Source organism: Vicugna pacos, chromosome 18, assembly GCF_048564905.1.
Source record: "Vicugna pacos chromosome 18, VicPac4, whole genome shotgun sequence".
Taxonomy (NCBI): Eukaryota; Metazoa; Chordata; class Mammalia; order Artiodactyla; family Camelidae; genus Vicugna; species Vicugna pacos.
Genome location: NC_133004.1, coordinates 23,914,317 through 23,932,814, shown reverse-complemented (window position 1 = coordinate 23,932,814; position 18,498 = coordinate 23,914,317). Strand labels below are relative to the sequence as shown.

At 49.1% G+C, this 18,498-nt stretch overlaps 2 protein-coding genes across 4 annotated transcripts in view; one reads left to right on the top strand and one right to left on the bottom strand.

Annotated features, from left to right (window-relative positions):
• The window catches only part of PDXDC1 (pyridoxal dependent decarboxylase domain containing 1), a 43,892-nt gene extending 41,935 nt beyond the window's left edge, over positions 1-1,957 (top strand). Inside the window, exons 21-23 of the mRNA XM_072942661.1 lie at positions 73-169; positions 1,011-1,115; positions 1,609-1,957. Of these exons, the coding sequence (XP_072798762.1) occupies positions 73-169; positions 1,011-1,115; positions 1,609-1,850 (444 nt within the window). The 3' untranslated portion in view covers positions 1,851-1,957. The remainder of the gene's footprint in view (positions 1-72; positions 170-1,010; positions 1,116-1,608) is intronic.
• Positions 1,958-3,737: 1,780 nt separating this feature from the next.
• NTAN1 (N-terminal asparagine amidase) lies at positions 3,738-17,406 on the bottom strand. Of its 3 annotated transcripts, XM_006212078.2 has the most exons (10): positions 17,213-17,406; positions 11,437-11,539; positions 11,295-11,360; positions 10,877-10,985; positions 8,843-8,916; positions 7,601-7,654; positions 6,999-7,052; positions 5,899-5,996; positions 4,470-4,583; positions 3,738-4,084 (listed from the first exon to the last, which is right to left on the bottom strand). In XM_006212078.2, the coding sequence occupies exons 1-10, from the start codon at positions 17,291-17,293 to the stop codon at positions 3,905-3,907; spliced, it is 933 nt and encodes a 310-aa protein (XP_006212140.1). In that variant the 5' UTR covers positions 17,294-17,406; the 3' UTR covers positions 3,738-3,904. The 3 variants fall into 3 exon arrangements, with proteins under 3 accessions (XP_006212140.1, XP_006212141.1, XP_006212142.1); XM_006212079.2 differs by lacking the exon at positions 11,437-11,539 and having other exon boundaries at positions 17,213-17,393; XM_006212080.2 differs by lacking the exons at positions 11,295-11,360; positions 11,437-11,539 and having other exon boundaries at positions 17,213-17,393.
• Positions 17,407-18,498: the final 1,092 nt, after the last annotated feature.

Below are 18,498 nucleotides of genomic sequence, written 5' to 3'. Positions count from 1 at the left end.
GGGCTGGGCTCCCCAGCTGGCGCCAGGCTGGCGTCTCGGCAAGTGGTCCTGAGCAGTGGTTGTGTTTTGCAGGGGGCGTTACGGCAGATCCCTGTAGTGGGATCCGTGCTGAACTGGTTTTCTCCAGTGCAAGCTTCACAAAAGGGAAGAACGTTTAACTTAACAGCAGGTAGGACTGACTTCCTCCTGGGTCTCTTTCGCCGTGAGAGCTTGGACCAGAGGCCCTGGGATCCCACGCTGGTTGTCCCGGGCTCTATCACTGGGCCCTGTGCCAGGAATCTGTGTGCGGAGACGAGACTTATCTGCCCCGAGACTCTGTCGTCCTCCCTCTCCTGCCCCAACAGCGGCGACAGCCCGAAAGCAGACACGCAGCGCCCACAGCAGACTCCCCCGTGCCCCACCCGGAGCCCAGGGCGCGCACCCAGCTGTTCTGATCCTCAGGGCAGTGTGTCTTGGACATTTTGGTTCAGTGTTACTGTTGTAGTCCTCATGCGTATTTTGCCCCCAGCCGAGGGCTGCTTTTGCAAGAGGAAAGTAAAAGACTAGCACTGGGACATTTTATTTCAAACCAGGCAACCAGCAAGTATTGCCAGCTGGTGGGATTTGAGGAAGATGATATGGAACCACAGGCTTCTCCTTTCCTGTGGCCCCTTCCCCAGGAAATGATGACAGGGTCCTGTGACAGCAGGAGATAGTCCGGCTTTCAGCTTGCCACGCCTCAGCCTTTAGCAAAGAGGCGCCGGTCCCTTGTTGCTAAAGGACATTTCCCCCTTGGGCCTGGCTCTGCAGGCCCGCCTGGCCACACTGCTGGCTGGCTGTTTTCACAGGATACCTGGGGAGACGAGGATGAAACACCCGGCAGGGCCGGGACCCGGGAGCACAGCTGCGAGGTGGCTCCCTCCAGTTCCCGGCACGGGTCAGGGGACCCGGAGTCTCCGGCAGGAAGCTCGTGAGGGAACAGGGCAGCCTGTGGCAGGAGCTTCCACACCCGCCCCCTCTCTTCCCGGCAGGCTCCCTGGAGTCCACGGAACACACATATGTCTACAAAGCACAAGGCACGGGAGTGACGCCGCCTCAGACCCCCTCAGGCACCCGCACTAAGCAGAGGCTTCCAGGTACGTGACCTCTCCATGTCTGAGTTCATTAACACTGGAAACGACTGGTTGTATTTCTCTTGGGAAAACAGACCTCTGCGTCATGTAACAGCCTTCCCCCGTTTGGTACTACTGCCTGCATTCGTTTTCTTGGTTCTTGAACCCTAAGTCCTATTTCCCTTCATGTAAGAGCAGCAATCACTGTCCCTGTAACTGTTCCAGAGCCTTGGAGACGCGCCTCCATAGCCCTCCAAGGGCAAAGTTAGGGCCTGGAGAGCCGGCGTCTGTTTAACCCGGTTTTCCCCACCCTGGGCTCTTCCTGACCGGGGTTACCTCGCAAGTCTCTCGTGCTGAGGTCGCGTTAGCATCATCACTTAAATGCTTCCGAGCCCATAATCCCAGGGCTTTCTGCTGAAGCAGCTGTAATTGAATAGAGCGGTGCTGACAGCACACAGCGTCTGTTGCAGAAGTGTCCTATCTGAGCGTTCAGTGCTGTGCGTTGATCTTTCTCTAGGCCAGAAGCCTTTTAAAAGATCCCTAAGAGGCTCAGATGCTGTGAGTGAGACCAGCTCAGTCAGTCACATCGAAGACTTAGAGAAGGCGGAGCACCTGCCCGGTGGGCCTGACGCCCCGGAGGCTGACAGCCCTGAGCAGCTCGCCCCTGCGGGAGCGGAGCAGCCCGCCGCCCCCCAGAGCAGGGCCCAGCGCCCGGACGATGACAAGCCACAGGTAGAAGAGCCTGAGAGCCTGAGATAAAATTCAGTGTTTGCTTGGAGACTGTACTGAATATTGTTTCAGGGAAGATGAATTTATTCTGAAAATGTGAACTGTGCCACATGCTAATACAAGAGAAATTACCGTTATTTGTGCTTAACTGGGATTTTTGCACAAATATGTGCCTGAAAGCCAGGCTTGTGGGAGGGCAGTTGTCTAATTTTAAGGGTATGTAGATCAGTAACTTGTTTCTGTCTACCCAATGGTGGTAGTAAGACCATTTTTCCCCCGTTTACCATAAACACTTTTTATTCACAAAGAACACTTAGAATTTCAAGTGCCTGCCACTTGAAACACTTGTCCTTGTCTTTCTAAATGTAAGTGTAAGAAGTTACTAGGTTGCACATAATAACTTTTTGGTAAGACAGCTTTCTCTAGAACTCTCCGGGTCCTCCGTTGTCCTGCTGCAGAGGAGAGAGACAGCATTCTTTGCCATCTGTTTTCCTTGGTGTTTAGTTTAATCAGGTTGCAATATACAGCTGGATTGTATTCAGCCTGAAGGAGAATGGGTTTCGGTGGGATTGTAAATAAGAGTGTCAGAAGCCCTCTCCTGCTGTCCCCAACTGCCACATCCCCTGGAGACGTAAGGACTGTGTCCGCTCGAGTTGTGACGGGGCCGTCGACACTGTCTGTGACTCACCTCTGCCACAAGTCCATCTCTCCCTTTATATACTGTTTGTAAACAAGGTAAAGGACTTGTCTATCAAGGGTAACTGTAAAGACTCTTCTGACCATATTATATATATATATGTATATTTTTAAATACTGGTAAAGCTTTTAAATTGGCACAAGCACAGACTGTACTCATTTCTGTGTTTAATATCTGAAAACCCCGTAGATGCTACTCTTAAGAGCCTCATATGAAATATGCTGTGTGGCACCTAGTTAAGTCAAAATCCTGAAATAAGTGCCCCCTTGACCTGTTCATGTGGGAGCAGCTCACCCATTTGGGCCCAACTCAGAAATGAAAACCACGGATGTAATCTTTCTCAGGCTGACCGAACCAGACTACTGCTGAAATAATCGGAAGTAAACCCTTAATTATTGCCCATTTCTACTTTTCCGAAAGCACTGCATCACTTCGTTTATCATAGGTGATGGCCCTGTGCCTTCTGGTCCAGCAGAATCAAGCTACGGGAGACCTTAAGATGCTAGGACTTCACACTGGGGTTGTGGACTGTAGTGTTGGGAGCCTTAGTTACGTACCACATTAGGCCTATAATTACATTCTGATTTGATGTGATTTCTGACATTTGGCACTTGTCAAAATGCAATTTTTGTCTTTTTTTTTTTCCTTGGTGCAGATGATTAAACAGAGTCTTCCTTGTTTATTTGGTGCAATGAAGTATAGATAACATGGGGGAAGGGGAAATTATCACCTTTAACAAGATTAATTTTTAAATGTTTTTATATATTTGGAATTGTTAAAATTGATTTTGCTGAAATACCATTTCACCCTTGAGATACTATTTGAATGTTGGTTTCAATAAAGGTTCTTGAAATTGTTACCAGTGAGTTCAGTTCATAAATCTTACATTACCTGACCTCTGATTGAGCACGGTGACTCCTTTTGGGTCGCAACTTCAGAAAAATAAAAGTTTCTAAAAATGCATCAGTTTTGGATTTGATGCTTCTAAAATTTGAGGGGCCAAAAAAAAAAATCTCTGGGGGATGTATAAATTCTCACTGAATTTTATTGCACTTTAAATATTCTTTTTTAAAAAACTCAGTTACAATTTTTCCTTTATTCAGTAATTTAGAAGAATTAGAAAGACTTACCCAAGTACCTGAAATAGCTGATTATAGAATAGTGAAAAAGCCGGCTGCTCCTCTGCCTCTCATTACTGACCAAAAATAAACCTAAACAAATGCCTTTGCCAAAATAAGATTTTTATTTTAAAGTCATTTGAAAGACACTGAGTAAAGAAGGAGACCTAAGACTCAATGGATGCAGATTACAAATTCATATTCTCTCCTACCCCCACCAGTGGTCTTCTGTCATGCCAGAAGGTTGCTTTCTTTGGTAATTCCTATTTTTAGCTTCCTGGAGAAGAGATCTTTTCCCATAAGCCATCTTCATTTTTTTTGTAGAGTAGAGCTTTATTTCCAGGAAACAGCGTGTTAGTTGGAGAAGGGTGTTTTTTTAAAAACATCAAGGTAGATCTAATATGTTCAACAAAGTGGGGGGGCTCAGCGAGAGGTGATGTGGAAAGGTTCTGGAAAGACAAGAGTCGAGGCATGAGAGAGGAACCCTGCTCTGGTCCCTACTCTGATAAAGATGTCAAATGGCCTTTGTGTTTGTTAAACATGAATCAGCATGTTCTCAGATCCTTATATAAACGTATTTAAGTTGGAGAATCACATAAGAAGGTCTACTGGGTTAATGAGGAAAGAGCTGTGGGTTGCCTGCTGCTTCCATAAGTAGACATCCATCCAGGATGTCAGTTATCCCCAGGTGACACAGCAGCTAAACGGGGTCTGCCAGTGGCACCCTACCAGTAAACACTGCCACTGAAGGAAAACTATTATCTAGCCTAAACCCTTTTTTCCTTACAGATGAAGAAACCAGGGTTAAGATTTACCCAGCCTGTAAATTCTCACCTCTAGTATTTGCTTATCATCTTGCTGCAACCAGAAATCCACATGGGGAAATGGCATCCAGGAATACGGTCCTATACGAAGTTGTTCTGTCTTTGCATCGTAAATACTAATCATCTAAAAAAGAACATTTTGAGGATGGAATTTAAGGAATGTTAATGCTTACACCCTACCTTTTAGTGCAAACTCCAGTGCAGTCTTGAAGTTAAGACATTTTTCTTGATGATAAGCTTCTTTCTAATTTTGTCTCATAACAAAAGCTGCTACTTCCAGCATGTCTATACTGCACTTTGTGGGTAATATAATCACTTTGTTTAGTCCTAACAAGAGTCCTGCAGGAGGATGGCATTTTTCCCATTTTGGTTGGAAACCCAAAGCTCAGAGAGGGCACACTGCCCACGTTTCCAGGAAGCATCAGAGCAGGGCCACAAACCCAGGTGTGTCTGACTGAAGTCCATGTTCCTCGCTGCTACATCAAACACGGCCTCATTATGCACACCCCAAGTAACCTTGGAACTGAAAAGTACACATGCCTGATGCCCCATCAAAGGAAAGGAAAAACCAATTTGTAAAACTGTTAATTTGCCAAAGGATCAATTCCCTGAATTCTTAAATTTGCCAGTGGTAAGTTTTCAGCTTAACCAGCAATGTTCAATTTCGGTTACTGAGACTGAAATATGTTCTGAATCTTAGCTAAATCAAGGCTATTATGCTCCTTGAGAGATTGCAGAAGGAATCCTAAAAATGTTAAAGGGTTGGCAAAATGGACCACTCTGAGTCTGAACATTTTTGAACGAAAATGTCAGCATTTCACAAGTGAGCACATTTTTTTGGGTGCTCTGAATGCGGTTTCTATTTTCACACTGAGCATTTTTAAAGGACTCTTTCACCCACTCCTTAAACAGTGCGTAAATCTTAGGTTTTTACTTTTCTAACTTAAAATGAAGGTGTTACTTATTAAAAAGCACCCTAAGGACGTCGGACTTTTAAACTGAGCCTGACTATTCTTTGGAGTTAATCAGTTCATCCCAGCACACTGCTCTTCAGGGACCTGGCCCAGAGGAGTGCATGGTCCCAGGTGCGGACGGGAGAAACCTCTTCCCCCTTCCTAGCGCTCCTTTCTTTGTGGGACCGTCAACGCCAATGTTCTTATAGCGTCAGAGGGGTTCGTTCTGCCTGACTCTGGACGCTGGGGGTTCACAGTACCTCCCCAAACCTTCTAAGGCAGAGAACTGGGGTCCTGAGTATATAACCTAAAACATCCATCATTCTTCTACACGTGTTGTAAGTAGGTGGTGGTTCCTGTTAAGGTACAGCTTCAAAGAAGCTGACAAACTTTTCATTTCTAAGGTCTGTAAAACTTGAGGCTTTGCAGTTTGACACTCCCTATTTTTCACTTAACCCTGTAACACAAAGATAACATGAAACTCACTGGTCCGCCTGTTAAAGCTCGTGCTGCGCGCAGCTCCTCCTCCGGACCTCGGTCTTGGAAGGAGGCTCTGTAGATCTCTGCAGTTTTAACGTTGACAGCTGTGAGGGACGACAGAATAGCTTCGAACTGACGACTGCCACAAACGGAAAGTTGGCCCAGTCTTACACTCCTCCCACCACGCGTGCAGAACATGGACGAGTCTCCCCAAAGAGAGAAAAGTGGAAACTGAACAAAGTTACTCTGATGTGTCTATAGAATCTCCCTGGAAAGGGAAAGAGCCAAGCAGCTCACTGGAAGCAGATGAGGCCTGAGCTGGACCAGGTAAGACCTGGATCCACACCAAGGGCCGCCCCACATGGGAAGTGCGCCATCTCTTCAGACAGCGTGTGGCAAAGCTTCCCTGACGGGCCCGTGACGGAACATGGCTGCAAACGTGGCCTGGGATCGTGGCCAAGTCTAGTGTTTGTGTTTCAGTTTTTACTATTTCAGACACAAAATACAGAGAATAAAGCAATGAACACTGGTACACCTTCCCCCCGGGTAAATAAATCAAATGTTACAGATCTGGTGGAAGCCCTCTGTAAAGACAGAGGCTGGCCTCACCCTGTTACAGCCTCGGGAGTCCTAGGGGCTGTCACAGAAGGGAGGAAGGAAGGTTCTGGGTTTCCTTTAGCCTGATGGCTTCACACTTTCCTTTGTAGGATCTTTGTTCTCAGTCAAAACCTTACCTGGTTCCTGATGTAGGAGAAGATTCAAACACCGCGCTCCAGCCCCCAGAGCACTGGCTGGGGGACAGCTGCACGGGCCGCTCGGGGCAGCAGAGACCACTGACACTCAGCTGTCCCCTAACCAGGGGTGACGCCTAAGCTTTCTACTTGCCACCTTGTTTCCCCTTCACAGTCTCCAGAAGTGGGCATTTTCTCTGTTTCATAGATAAAGGTTAGGGAAAGTAAGCTACTTGCCAGGGTCGCCCAGCAAATACACAGAGGAGCCAGGATTTGGGCCTAAGACTGTGACATTCTGACAGCAGTGGGCACCACAGAGCCTGCCCGTCACTGTGTGACTGGCCTCCAGCCCTCCAATCAACAGGCTATACTTACCAATGCCATAAATTACCGGAAAGTGGTTTTCATTTTCTTCCCGGTCATTTAATTCTAAGAAATAAAAAAAATTTTAGGATCTAATTTTTAAGAAATACTAAACAACTGCTTTCATCGTCTAGAAATAGAGGCCAAGAAGGCGCCCCACTGCAATGGGGGGTAAATCCAGAATGGGAAAGGGACAGTGCTCCTGCCTCCCCGCAGCGTCCCCGAGCAGCCAGGTTATGGTGAACACACGGCCTCTCCAGAGTCCGAGCCTCTCCGCCGTCTACACGCAAGGGAGCGCCTCCTCTCGGGTCTGGCCCCTTCCCCTCCCAGGAGTACAGAGGCGCCCTCGAGAATCCCAAGGAAGGGGGACAGAGGAGTTGCACTCAAGGTGGGTCAGGATCTCAACTGACGTGGAGCAGGATTTGGACATTGGGAAGGGCGGGGAAGGCCGCCCAGCGATGGGAAAAGCCAGGAGGAGGCAGTAAAGCAGCAACAAACTACTGCCTACAACTAAGGCCTGGCTGCTGGGTCCTGCTTTAAGGGCTGCTTTAAGGGCGAGGGCAAAACGTCCCTGAAACACACAGATGTGCTTTGGGAAAGACGGCCGAACTTACCTGTCACACATAATGTCACTAAGTGAATGTCATCTTCTTGTCTGTCAAATTCACCTATGATGGAATTTAAAAACTGGTGTCAAAAAAGTTCCTTTAATTAGAACATATGCTGAACAAGTCAAGAAGGGGACGGAGGTGGGATCCACTACCTTGTCAAGCACCCCTGGCCCACGTATCAGAGGCCAGACTCCTGGGAACTGACCCACGGAACCCTGCCCACCACGTGACACACGCTCTCCTAGCCTTAAGCCCAAAAGGAAACTTCGACCAAGGCTTTCCATTTTTCTCTGCATTCTGAGACGTTGGGAGGGAAAAACATGACTCCTGGGATTTTCACTCATTTCCTGAAGAACTTCTTTTCCTGATTATCAGTCATAGAAAATTTGATCATTATGAAAAATTTGGAAAACACAGGAGAGTACAGGAACATGGGGGGTTTTAATGGTGTAAGTATATGGGCTTTTAATGCCCACAATCCTAGAGGCTAACATTCAGTGCACTTCCCGCCATATTTTTCTGTGCACAGCTGAACTCAGATACCATGCAGACAATTTTATATCCTGATTTTCTGTACATATGTATTCTCCCATGTAATTCAAAGTGCTTCATAAATATTATTTTTTAACAGCTACATAATTATTCTTCCACTAATGGACATTAGATTATTTCCTCTTCTAAATAGTGACCAACTGCTCATCTTTGGGCATACCTCCACGCACATTACAGATTATTTTCTTAGACTAGATTCCCAGAAGGGGAATTACTAGGTCAAAGATAGAGACCATGATACCAAATGGCTTTCCCGACAGGCTGCACCGTAAGTATGTTCCAGTGCTGCAGGAACACACTTCCCTCACTGCCTCACGGTTAATCACAGAACATCATCTTTTTTTTTCCTTTTTACTTGCTAATTTAACAAGGAAAAAATGGTGTTATCAGTGTTTTAATTTTCTGCCGACTAAAATGGACATTTCTGCACCAAGGGTGGTATGGTTTTTGCACAATTCACAGCATTGGATATTCTGGAAGGCATTGACTGCTGCTGGCAGAATCCTGTCCCCAACCCACCAGCTCCAAACAGCTAGCTCTTTGGTCTTCAGTCTTTATGAAAGATTCCAAGCTGAGCAGTTTGTGTGGCTCCAAGCAGATGTGCCCCTCGAGGATTTTGTACGAATTGGAATTTTTATCCAAGCAAAGGCAGGTACATGTTTTCATCAAATTTGAGAGAAAAAGTGAACTTACTAAGAAGCTGATGAGTAAGCTTTTGTGACAACTGCCTGTCGTCACTGAAGCCTCCCACGAGGTGCACCTCCAGCCTGGCAAAGAGACGGGGTGGTCAGAGGCCAGACAACATGGTGACAGCGTGTGCCGGCTTTGCTTTGAATTTTGGCTCCTGGCTTCCACGACCCCTCACTCCACGGTGGCACTTCCAGGCCCACGGACCATGTACAAGGTACTGGTGTGGCGCAATGGGCAGGGGTGAGGCTGCCGAGGCTGGGCAAGTTTCTGGGACCCCGCCCGGGTGGCCTAGGGCCAGGGGAATCATGCCTCAGCACAAACATGATGCCACCTCCACGCAGAGGGCGAGGAAGCTGCTCCAGGAGATACGGCCGTACGTATCATACTACAGACCCACCCCCAGTGGGGCTCTTCCAAAACCTCTCAGATGCCTCAGCCTAACAGAGCAGGGTGTTGACCGGAAAGGGTTCCGGGCCGTCCTGTAGGGGGCTGACTAGGCCCGTCACAGGCAGCATCTCCGTGACCGTCCAGCATCTGGGAGAGACGGGTTATCATCTCTGTTTTATGGAGAAGGAAATGGGTCTGTTTCTAAAGCAAATGATAATCTATGACACCAGCTTTGCCCAAAGCGTGTCCCCCTGAACGTCAGCCATGTGAGACAGGAAAAACTGCTCTTGGGGTCAAGTAAGCCTGGGAAACATCGCCTGCTGTCACCCCTGCAGCGAGTCACGGTGCACAGAGCGGGCTCCGGGAAGCCCTGCCACTGAAAACACCACACTGACTTTGTTGCCCTGAGGTTCCCACGCTCACCCCTCTGCTAACCCCTGTCCTCGGCCTCCGACAACCCGGGGACCAGAGCTTTGGAAAGTGTGGCCAGATTTCACACTCGCTTCTGCTGACAAAATCCTGCTGAGGAGTGAACCAGAATCTTCTGCGTAAGCAGCACAGGGGAAAGCATCGAGGGGCCTCATGATCTCTCTGTGAACAGACCTGGGATCTGTCACAACCGTGCTCTGAGAACCGTGAGTGGGGCCCGCGGCCGAGTCCAGCCCCGTCACCTGCAGGCCCAGCCGTCTGGCGACAGCACAGGTCACAAGACCATGAAGATGGCCCAGCCTGTTGCAGGCCTGGCAGGAGCAGAGTTAAATTTAAAAACCGATCTGTGTTACACCAGCGAAACTCTGACAGAGAGGCTATTTTTTATAACCCCTGGATTCTAAGAACCTGCATATCATTGGACTAGTTCCTTCACGGCTGCCTAAGACGTCAAATGAGGAGAGAGCGACGCCTGCCAAGCCCACCCCCGGCGCAGGGAGTGGAGCGTCGTGGGGCCTGAGCCCTGGTCGGGCGGCCAGGCCGGCCTCAGGGGCCCCGCTCCACTAGCTGTGTGACCCCGCGGCTCAATCCCGGGCCGGCACGAGGGAAACAGAGGTGGTCACGCTTTGCGTAACCACTGAGAGGGTCAGACGTCAGCTTTTGTACAGAATCCACGACACCTAAAACTGCACCCCTCCCTCCCCAGCCACCCCCGGTTCCTCCCCCGCCTTGTTTTTCTCCATAGTCCCTGCCACCCTTTAACACCCTGTTTTGCTTACTGACTGTCTCCTTGCTTCAGAGTAGGGGCACCTCGGGGGCAGGTTTCTGTCTACTCTGTTCACTGGCACCTGCAACATGTTCTAGTCCACAGGAGACGTTCAACAAACAACTACTGAAGGAATGAAGACTCCCCAGCTGGCAGCGGAACAAGGCAACACCCAGCACACAAACAGCTAAGAGCACATCACTGAGAATAAACCTGCAGGTTGGAGGCCGGCCCTTCCGTCCACCACCCGCCCTGTCTCCGGCCCAGCCCCACCACCCATTCGTCCGCTCAGCAGCTGCAGGCGAGGGGCCAACACTGTGCCACTCCTGCTCAAGGGGACAGGACGGCCACTGTGCTGGTGACACTCGGCGCTGCTGGAACAGCTTCCGCGGCTGTTCCCTCCGCACAACAGTGCCAAGTTCCCAAATCCCAAAACGCAGATGCGCGGCGCTCACCTTCCACACTGAGCGTGGTCGGAGAAGGATTTTATGGCGTTCATGATCAAGGGGACCTCAGCTTTGGTGTCGGTTCCGTCGCAGTGTGTCAGGCAGGTGGCCCCATTACCTGAAGAACAAGGGTGAGATGCCTCACGTTACTCCCGATGGGAACGTGGCGAGCCGGCCAAGTCGCCGCCGTCCGCCGCCACAGCCGCCGCCTCGTCCCTGAACGGCCTGTAAGAAGGAAAAACAGAGACGTCTGTGCTGCCCAGCCAACCCGTCTGACCGGGGCCACAGGGAGGTACCATGCAGACCGCAGGCGAGGTGAGCAGAGCCAGGTCTCAGACAGGACCCCCAGGAAGCTCGAATCGAGAATGAATGGCCCCACGTGTTGGGTCAGTGTCAGTCATGGTTTCCTTCATCTCTCCCACCGTACCTGTGTGCCTCAGGACCACAATGTGACAAGTGGTGGCATCATCAGAACCCAGAATGGAGATGGAGCCTGTTTAAAAAAGAAATAGAATAAAATATCCAATAGCCTTTGGGAATAGTGCCCAATTCACTGCTTCCTAACCTACCATCCTTTGGGGAGGTCACTGCAAGCTCTCTTTGCTGAACATACAGAAGGCCCTGGGGTCCCACTTGTTGAACAGACTGACCTCTGAGAAGTCTGGCTCTTTCCTGTTTAATTAAAAAAAAATAAAATAGTGATGGAAATTAGTGAGGACTGAGTCACTAGAGAGGTGGAGAGAGCCACGTGTGCCCTAAGTGGGAAGCACACACTCGCAGGGTCTGAAGTGTGCGTCTATCCGACAGGACGGCGAGCACGGAGCAGCAGGAGCTACGTGTGGACCAGCGCGCAGGGAACAAGGAGCTCTGCTCTTTCTCCACCCGATAAAACAAAACTCTGGTACCTATGAAATGAGATGCAAAACCCTCTTTCACCGTTCTTTATTAGAGATACGAGACGCCTGACCATTTCGCAGTCATAAAGAGAAACGGATTATAGAGACTAGCGGGTTCTCTTCACGACCCTCTTCACTTTCTTTAGAAGAAGAGGGGTCGGACCTTCCCTGCCCCCAACCTACTCATCCCTCTTCTGGAAATCTGTACTGTGGGACTGACCCAAAATGCGCTCAGCCCGGCGTCACCGAGAATGGCAAAAAACTGGGGACAACGACAGAAAGGTAAGCAAATTATGCAGAACCAACTCACAACTGCTAACTGCACTGTCATGAAAAATGAAGACCGTGGGAAAAGAGGTCAGAAATGTATGCAGAAGAGCAAGATACAAGAGCGTAAAAAAAAATTTTTAAGCTATAAATATGCTACTAATACAACAATGCTGAAGTGCAGGAAAAAACACTGGAAGGAAATTCACCAAAATAGCCATGACTGGGTCAGAGCAGGGCCAGCTCGAGTCTGTTAACTGTATCTGTTGTCCGCTCTCTGGTCCCTAAATGTTCTACGATGTGATTATGTTATAAAAGTAGAAAACCAAAAATTAGCAAGTGTATGAAAAGGATAGGTTAATATTAGGTGTCAAAATGCTGACCAATTGAATGTTTGTGCAAATTCTTAATGTAGTAATCCTGGAAAAAAATCTTCAGGTGGCAAATTCTTTAATGAAAACTAAATTAAACTTTGTTTTTTCAAAACTGTTAAATTGATACATCACTAAAATGTAGCGCAACTTCCTTCTTACTTGCAACAAATAAAGTCCTCAATACACAAATCCCTATCCAAGTGTGTGAATTCAGTGCACGCATGAACCATCCAGACTGCAGAACCTTCTCAAAGTCTCACACTGGCTTCAGGCCACTCCTGACGCCGGTGCTAACTTAGGTTAGCGCTTGCTTAACAGAACACAAGAGATGTAAAAGAACGAATGATCTGCTTGATGAGTTATGCAGGGTTCTCTGTTAATAGTCTTCCATGAATTGGAAGCAAGGCAGCAGTTACAATGAGACCAGCCCCTCCACGTAAGAAAGGAACTAAGGACTGAGCGAAAGGCAGTGTGAGATGGGACGGCTGGGCCGCTGTGCTGCGGAGTCGGGGGAGAAGGATGAGGCCAACTGTTCAAAACCTCGGAACACCTCGTATCAGCAATTTTCATCTTCATACCACTTCTCACCTTGAATTCAAAATGAGATAAAGGAGAATGCAGAATTCCCTTTTTATTATTCCTTTAACACTTACCATTTTGGGGGGTTTTTTTGTTTTGTTTTGTTTTCAGTTTTTTGATTCTTCTGGGGGAGGGGGAGGAAGGAGGCAAAGCAAATTTTTACTGCACATTTCACAACTGGGTCACCACCCAAAAGCAAAGCTATTTCTGAGAAACGAATTATTGCTCGTGTATCCAAGACCAAAAATCATGTCTCTCATTGACACAGCTCCTACTGGTTTCCCAGAGAAGCAGAAGCACGAATTGTCAGGAGAGAAGGGCACCAAAGTGGAAGCAGCACGTTGCTTTGGGCTTTCACTTTAAGAAATGAAAAGAAGGTTAGCCAAAGTTCTCCCCTGTGGAAAAACACAGTCCTACTTTATAAACTCACATCCTTTCTGAAATAAAAGTACCTCCAGTTTTCTCAACTTTTTTTATTCTCTGGACACCAAGATTCACTAAAAAATATCTTTTCCCTCAGTCTCTACCTGCTACCGGCCATCCTCGTTTCCCAGTCCCAAGCCAGTGACACTGCTCCTAACCCTGGGGTCAGCACACTCGTCTCAGAAAAGGGCCAGACAGTAAATATTTTGGGCGTTGAGGCTCCTCAGCTCTGCTGCTGTATGTGAAAGCAGCGTGGACAACACGTAACAAAGGGCTGGGGCAGTGTTCCCAGCAAACTATTTACAGGTGACACTGAATTTCATATGATATCATACAATTTCACTTGTCACAAAGTATTCTTTCGACTTTTTTTCCTCCACCATTTAAAGATGTAAAAAAGCACTCTTGGCTGGTGGGTTATCCACAAACAGGATCTGGCCGGCGGCTGTAGCTGGTTGACCCGTGTTAACCCACCGCTGAGCTGTAGCCCAGAGGACGCCGCATGTCCCCTACCCCTGCTGCCACACTCTGCCAGTTCTTCCTGCAAACAGTGGTGTGTGAGAAATCCCCACCCGCTGCAGCTCTCAGAACTGAGCCTTCTTTCCCACCCTCACCGGTGCAACCTCATCTCAGCCCTTTATTCTTGCACATCTAAATTCACGCAGCATAAGCACACACGGGCGGGAAATACAGAGCAGGACGGGGCCTCCCCTCGAGTGAGTGGCCCCAGGTGTGGGGCCGAGCCTCTGTGCTTAGTCCCCTCTGGGAAACCGGGATGAGGCCATCCACTCCCTGGGTTGTGTGACAATTAACTGAGCAGGTCTGAAGGGGCTGACTGTCACCATTCCCCACCTCTGCTCCCTGACCTGACCGCCCCCCACCCAGGTCTCCCCTGCCCGCTCTAACCTCCCTGCTGGCTGCCAGCATCATTGCTTCGAAACACTGATTTTGTTACATCACTTTTCTGCTCAAAAAAACCTTTCTGAGGAATAATTCCAGGGGTTTATAAAGATTTAGCTCTGTGAATGTTCATAATGGTGCAAGAGCATAAATATCTTGAATGCTTAAAAGCAGGAACTAAGTTCCATGGAATTCCACAGAACCAGTTCACACGGTGTTGCAGAACTGGTTTCAGAGCATCCAGGGACTGCTTAAGAGTGAAGGCTCCCGACGGCACCATCCAAAGGCACTTTCTGCAGTGATGGCAACGGTCTGTGTCTGCCTGACTCACACAGGAGCCACTGGCCACACGTGGCCGTTAAGTACTTGACATGTGGCTGGTGTGACTGAGGAGCTGATTTTTAAATTTTATTGAATCTTAATTAACTTAAATGTAATAGCCACATGTGGCCAGCAGCTACAGTACTGAGCAACAGAGCTCGAGGCAAGGCACTCTGCCAGGGTTCGACCCAGGCTTCACCGCTCACAGGATGTGGGACCCTGGGCAGCTTGCTTCACCCCTGCGCCCCACGGTCCCCACCTGTCAAACAGGAACAGCAGCAGCAGTGCTTCCTAGGCTGGGACTCTCTCACTGTCATGTCAGCACTGTCTTATGCTAGGCCTGGCTATGGACAGGCTTGTAACTGCTCGTACCGCATACTCACTGCCTCCTCTTACATGAAAAAGACATTATAAAACAGAATATAAAGAATGCTATCATTCAAAAAAGCATATCATATACCAAGAGAAACCTCTGTAAGGTTATTTACCAAAATGTGAAAAAATGGCTGTGGTTACAGATTCTTTTTCCCTCTTTTTGAGATTTATACTTTCTCTTTTCTTACCAAGGGGACAGACACACTACTTACTACAAAAGAAGAATTAAACCTTTCATTTTTCCACACTGCGTACCAGTTGAAAGAACCACCTAACCCTTGCAACCTGGATACAACCGACCTCTCCCGGCTTATCTTCCACTCCTCCCAACCTCTCTCTCCCCACCAGGGACACCGGCCAGTCCACCCACCGCAGGGTCCTTGCCCTCCTGCCCAGGGCACACAAAGCACAGTCCAGCTTGCCCCAGTAGACCGCCCCCCATCTTCCTTAGACTGTTGAAGCCAGAAGTGACCCCCCTCCACGTTCCTGTAATGCAAATTGGTCCCCACTACACAGCCTTTCTAGGCCCTGTCTCCCTATATAGGCCAAACCTTCCTTCAAGAGGGCCAGCCACCCCCGTACCTCACCTAATTCCCCCTCTCCCCGCACTTAGGGTGCTGCTTGAGATGCTGATCTTTCTAACTTTTTATCACAGGAACATTCAAACAGACATAAAAACAGTACGTCACCTAAATTCTTTAAGCAGCTGAATTTTTTTTCCCTTGGTGAGTCCTGCTCCCAACTCCCTACCCTGCTTAATGGTGTGGCAGTGACATCTAACAAGGAAAGTGCTTAACGCGATGCCTTGGTGTCTGCGAGGTGCCCAGTAGGTGTTGGCTAATACTACTATTGTTTTCTTGAAATGCAAGTTGAGAATCACAGAGTTGTCCCCTTTTCCCCTTCAGGAACACCTCCTCACCCTTCGGGTCATTTTCAGGGGTCATTCTGCTCTCTACTGATTTGTGCAACAAATATTTACAGAGTGCAGATTCACTGCCAGGGTCTGCCCTAGGCTCTGAGGATACAAAGCAAAGACACATACTCTGTGTGCCTTCAGGAAGCTTACCTTCTAAGGGAGAGATCATTGGGAAAAAAAAAAACAAAAAACAAAAAACAAAAAACAAGTATGCAGACCAAATCATTACACACTGTGCCATGACAGAAGAAACCTTAAGAATACCTTCCCTAAGCCTATAGACTCAGTCAGGTCCCCTGCTTCACACTGTTGAGTGAAAGGGATTTTTCTTTTTTTTCCTTTGTAACACTTAATTAACAGTTTATGGTATTCGAGACACTCTGTGATTAAACACCAACCCCCCCCCTTGTAAATGCCCTGATTGGAGGGATAGAGGCAAACGCCATACCCAGCAGAGGCTCAACAAGGGTTTAAGGGTATCTCTTACATCAATGAAATGATTGATTCCTCCATAAGTGGATCTGGAGCAAGTGGGAGGTTTGGTCCCGATTTTTTTTTTTTTAACAGTAAGAACTCTTTCCCAGAGACTCTGCATAAGTTATGGAATTAAGAGTTCAGAGGTCTATCTCAGGACAAAAGCAGAAAACAAAACAAAACCCTTCCATCAGGGCGTGGTCCTCAACAAGGCTCAGCTGGGGAAAAGCAGGGCCTTTTTTTTCTGGTTAAAAATAACCGGAAGACCCATGCTCCGATGGGAGGGGGTAGAAGGCTAGGGGACCCGCCAGGATGCCCCTGCCCAAACGCCGTCGAAACCTACCCTGGAACAACCTCCTTGCCTCCGGAGACCCCAAGGACGATGCCCCGTTCACACGGGTGGGGATCCCGGGCGAGGGAGCGAGCAACGGCGCTGCTCAGATTTGCCTAAATAGACCAAGTGCAGATTGGGGATTGAGACCACCCTGTCCTGGAAGAGGGGTTTCCGGACTGTCCTCAAGCCGCGGTGCTGGGCGACCTTGGGCAAGTCGCCTAACCTCTCTGTGCCCCCGTTTCCTCTTCTGGGAAAGAGAGGCCTCAACAGATGCCCTCTAAGGTCCAAAGAAGGTAGTAAGATGTCCCAAACGAGAGTCGGCTGCCGGCGGCCCGAGCTCCGGATGTGCCGACAGCACCTCAGCTGCGCCAAGTTTAGAGTCTCATTCGGGGGGAGCGGGTGGTGGCTGCGGGGTGAGGAGAGCTCTCGCCCGCCTGCCCGTCCCCTCGGGCCCGCCTCGAAACACCCCTCCCGGGCCCTGCTCACCTCCAAAAGCGGGTGGGCTCGGACGAGGTCCCCGGCGGACTGCGGCAGCCGCACTCGCCGCCCCTCTACGAGCAGCGGCATCGCAGAGGCGGCCGCCCGGGCAGGCCCAGGGAGGCAGTAGCCTCCCCAGCCCCGGGCCGCCCGCCGCCCACGCCCTCGGGCCGCCCGCCGCGCCCCGCCCCGCCGCGGGGCCCACCGGGAAGTGGAGTCCGACAGGGGCGCCGCAGCCCCAAGAGGCTGAGGAAATCCAGGGCGGGACCGCAAGGCACCATAGGAAATGTAGTCCAAACGCGAGGGAGCGGCAGTGGCCAGCCTCCTCCGCAAGGGGCGCTGGGAAATGTAGTTCTGAAAGCGTGGGGCTGGGCGGGGAAGGGAGGGAGGGAGGGAAGAAAGCTGTGGTTATCACGAGGGCCTTCGCTCAGCGCCAGGCTCTTTTCAGCCAACCTGGCCTGAGTGCTGGCTCTGCGGTCGCTCTGCCTAGGTTATCACGCCTCTAGTGGACTTTTCATAGTGGACTTGAGCAAGTTTTCCGGGTTTGCGAACCTGCTGTGCTGCTCCATAGGATTGTATTTAATAGTAAACGTAAACTGTCTCAAACTGGGAAAATGGAGCCCAAGTTTGCTGGCCCCACACATTTAGAAATCAATAACACTTGAGGCTTGACATTCAGTAGGCACTCATAGTCGGGCAAAGAACCCTGGTAGTAAAGATCAGCAAAACGCCGTCCAGACCCTATTGAGGTCAGGTACCCTGGTGTGAGGCTTCTCACTGCGGCTATCTTGAAACTTGGAAATATTAAATAGATCCAACTCCACAAAATATTAACAAAAATAATTTTACAAAAGACATAGTGGTGAGATGAAAGAGGACCCACTTCACATACAGCAAAACCTATTAGAATGTCTGTATTCCACCTCCTTAGTTTTTTGAAGCTCCTAGAGGAACTTTAGGAGTTAGTTAAAAACCATGTATTAATGAGCACTGCCTGGCAGGGGGAGCACTCAGGTCCTTCTCTCGCAGATGAGATTACTTAAATTGGTACCACGGAGGTAATGTGAGTGAAATGGAAGTTATCTTTGCCTCTAAAAAGACCCTTCCATGAAATTTGCTTCCTGCTTAACTAGACTTTCTCACAAGGGAGCCAAACAGCTAACTTCACATGCATTTTCATCAAATTCTCACAACCCTAAAGTAGGTTATGATTTTCACTTTCCAGCTCAATTAAAGTGCAGGTCAGAGGGAGGTTAGGTAACTTGCTCAAGGTTACACAACTGGTCAGAAAGATT

What these genes read in the sequence shown, in the direction of transcription:
- NTAN1 (XM_006212078.2), bottom strand. Translation starts at nt 17,293, where the DNA reads ATGCCGCTGCTCGTAGAGGGGCGGCGAGTGCGGCTGCCGCAGTCCGCC. An exon ending in AGTGACCTCCCCAAAGGATG is followed by an intron (nt 11,361 to 11,436) that starts GTAGGTTAGGAA and finishes TTTTTTAAACAG; the next exon opens with GCTCCATCTCCATTCTGGGT. An exon ending in GCTTACTCATCAGCTTCTTA is followed by an intron (nt 7,655 to 8,842) that starts GTAAGTTCACTT and finishes ATTCCATCATAG; the next exon opens with GTGAATTTGACAGACAAGAA.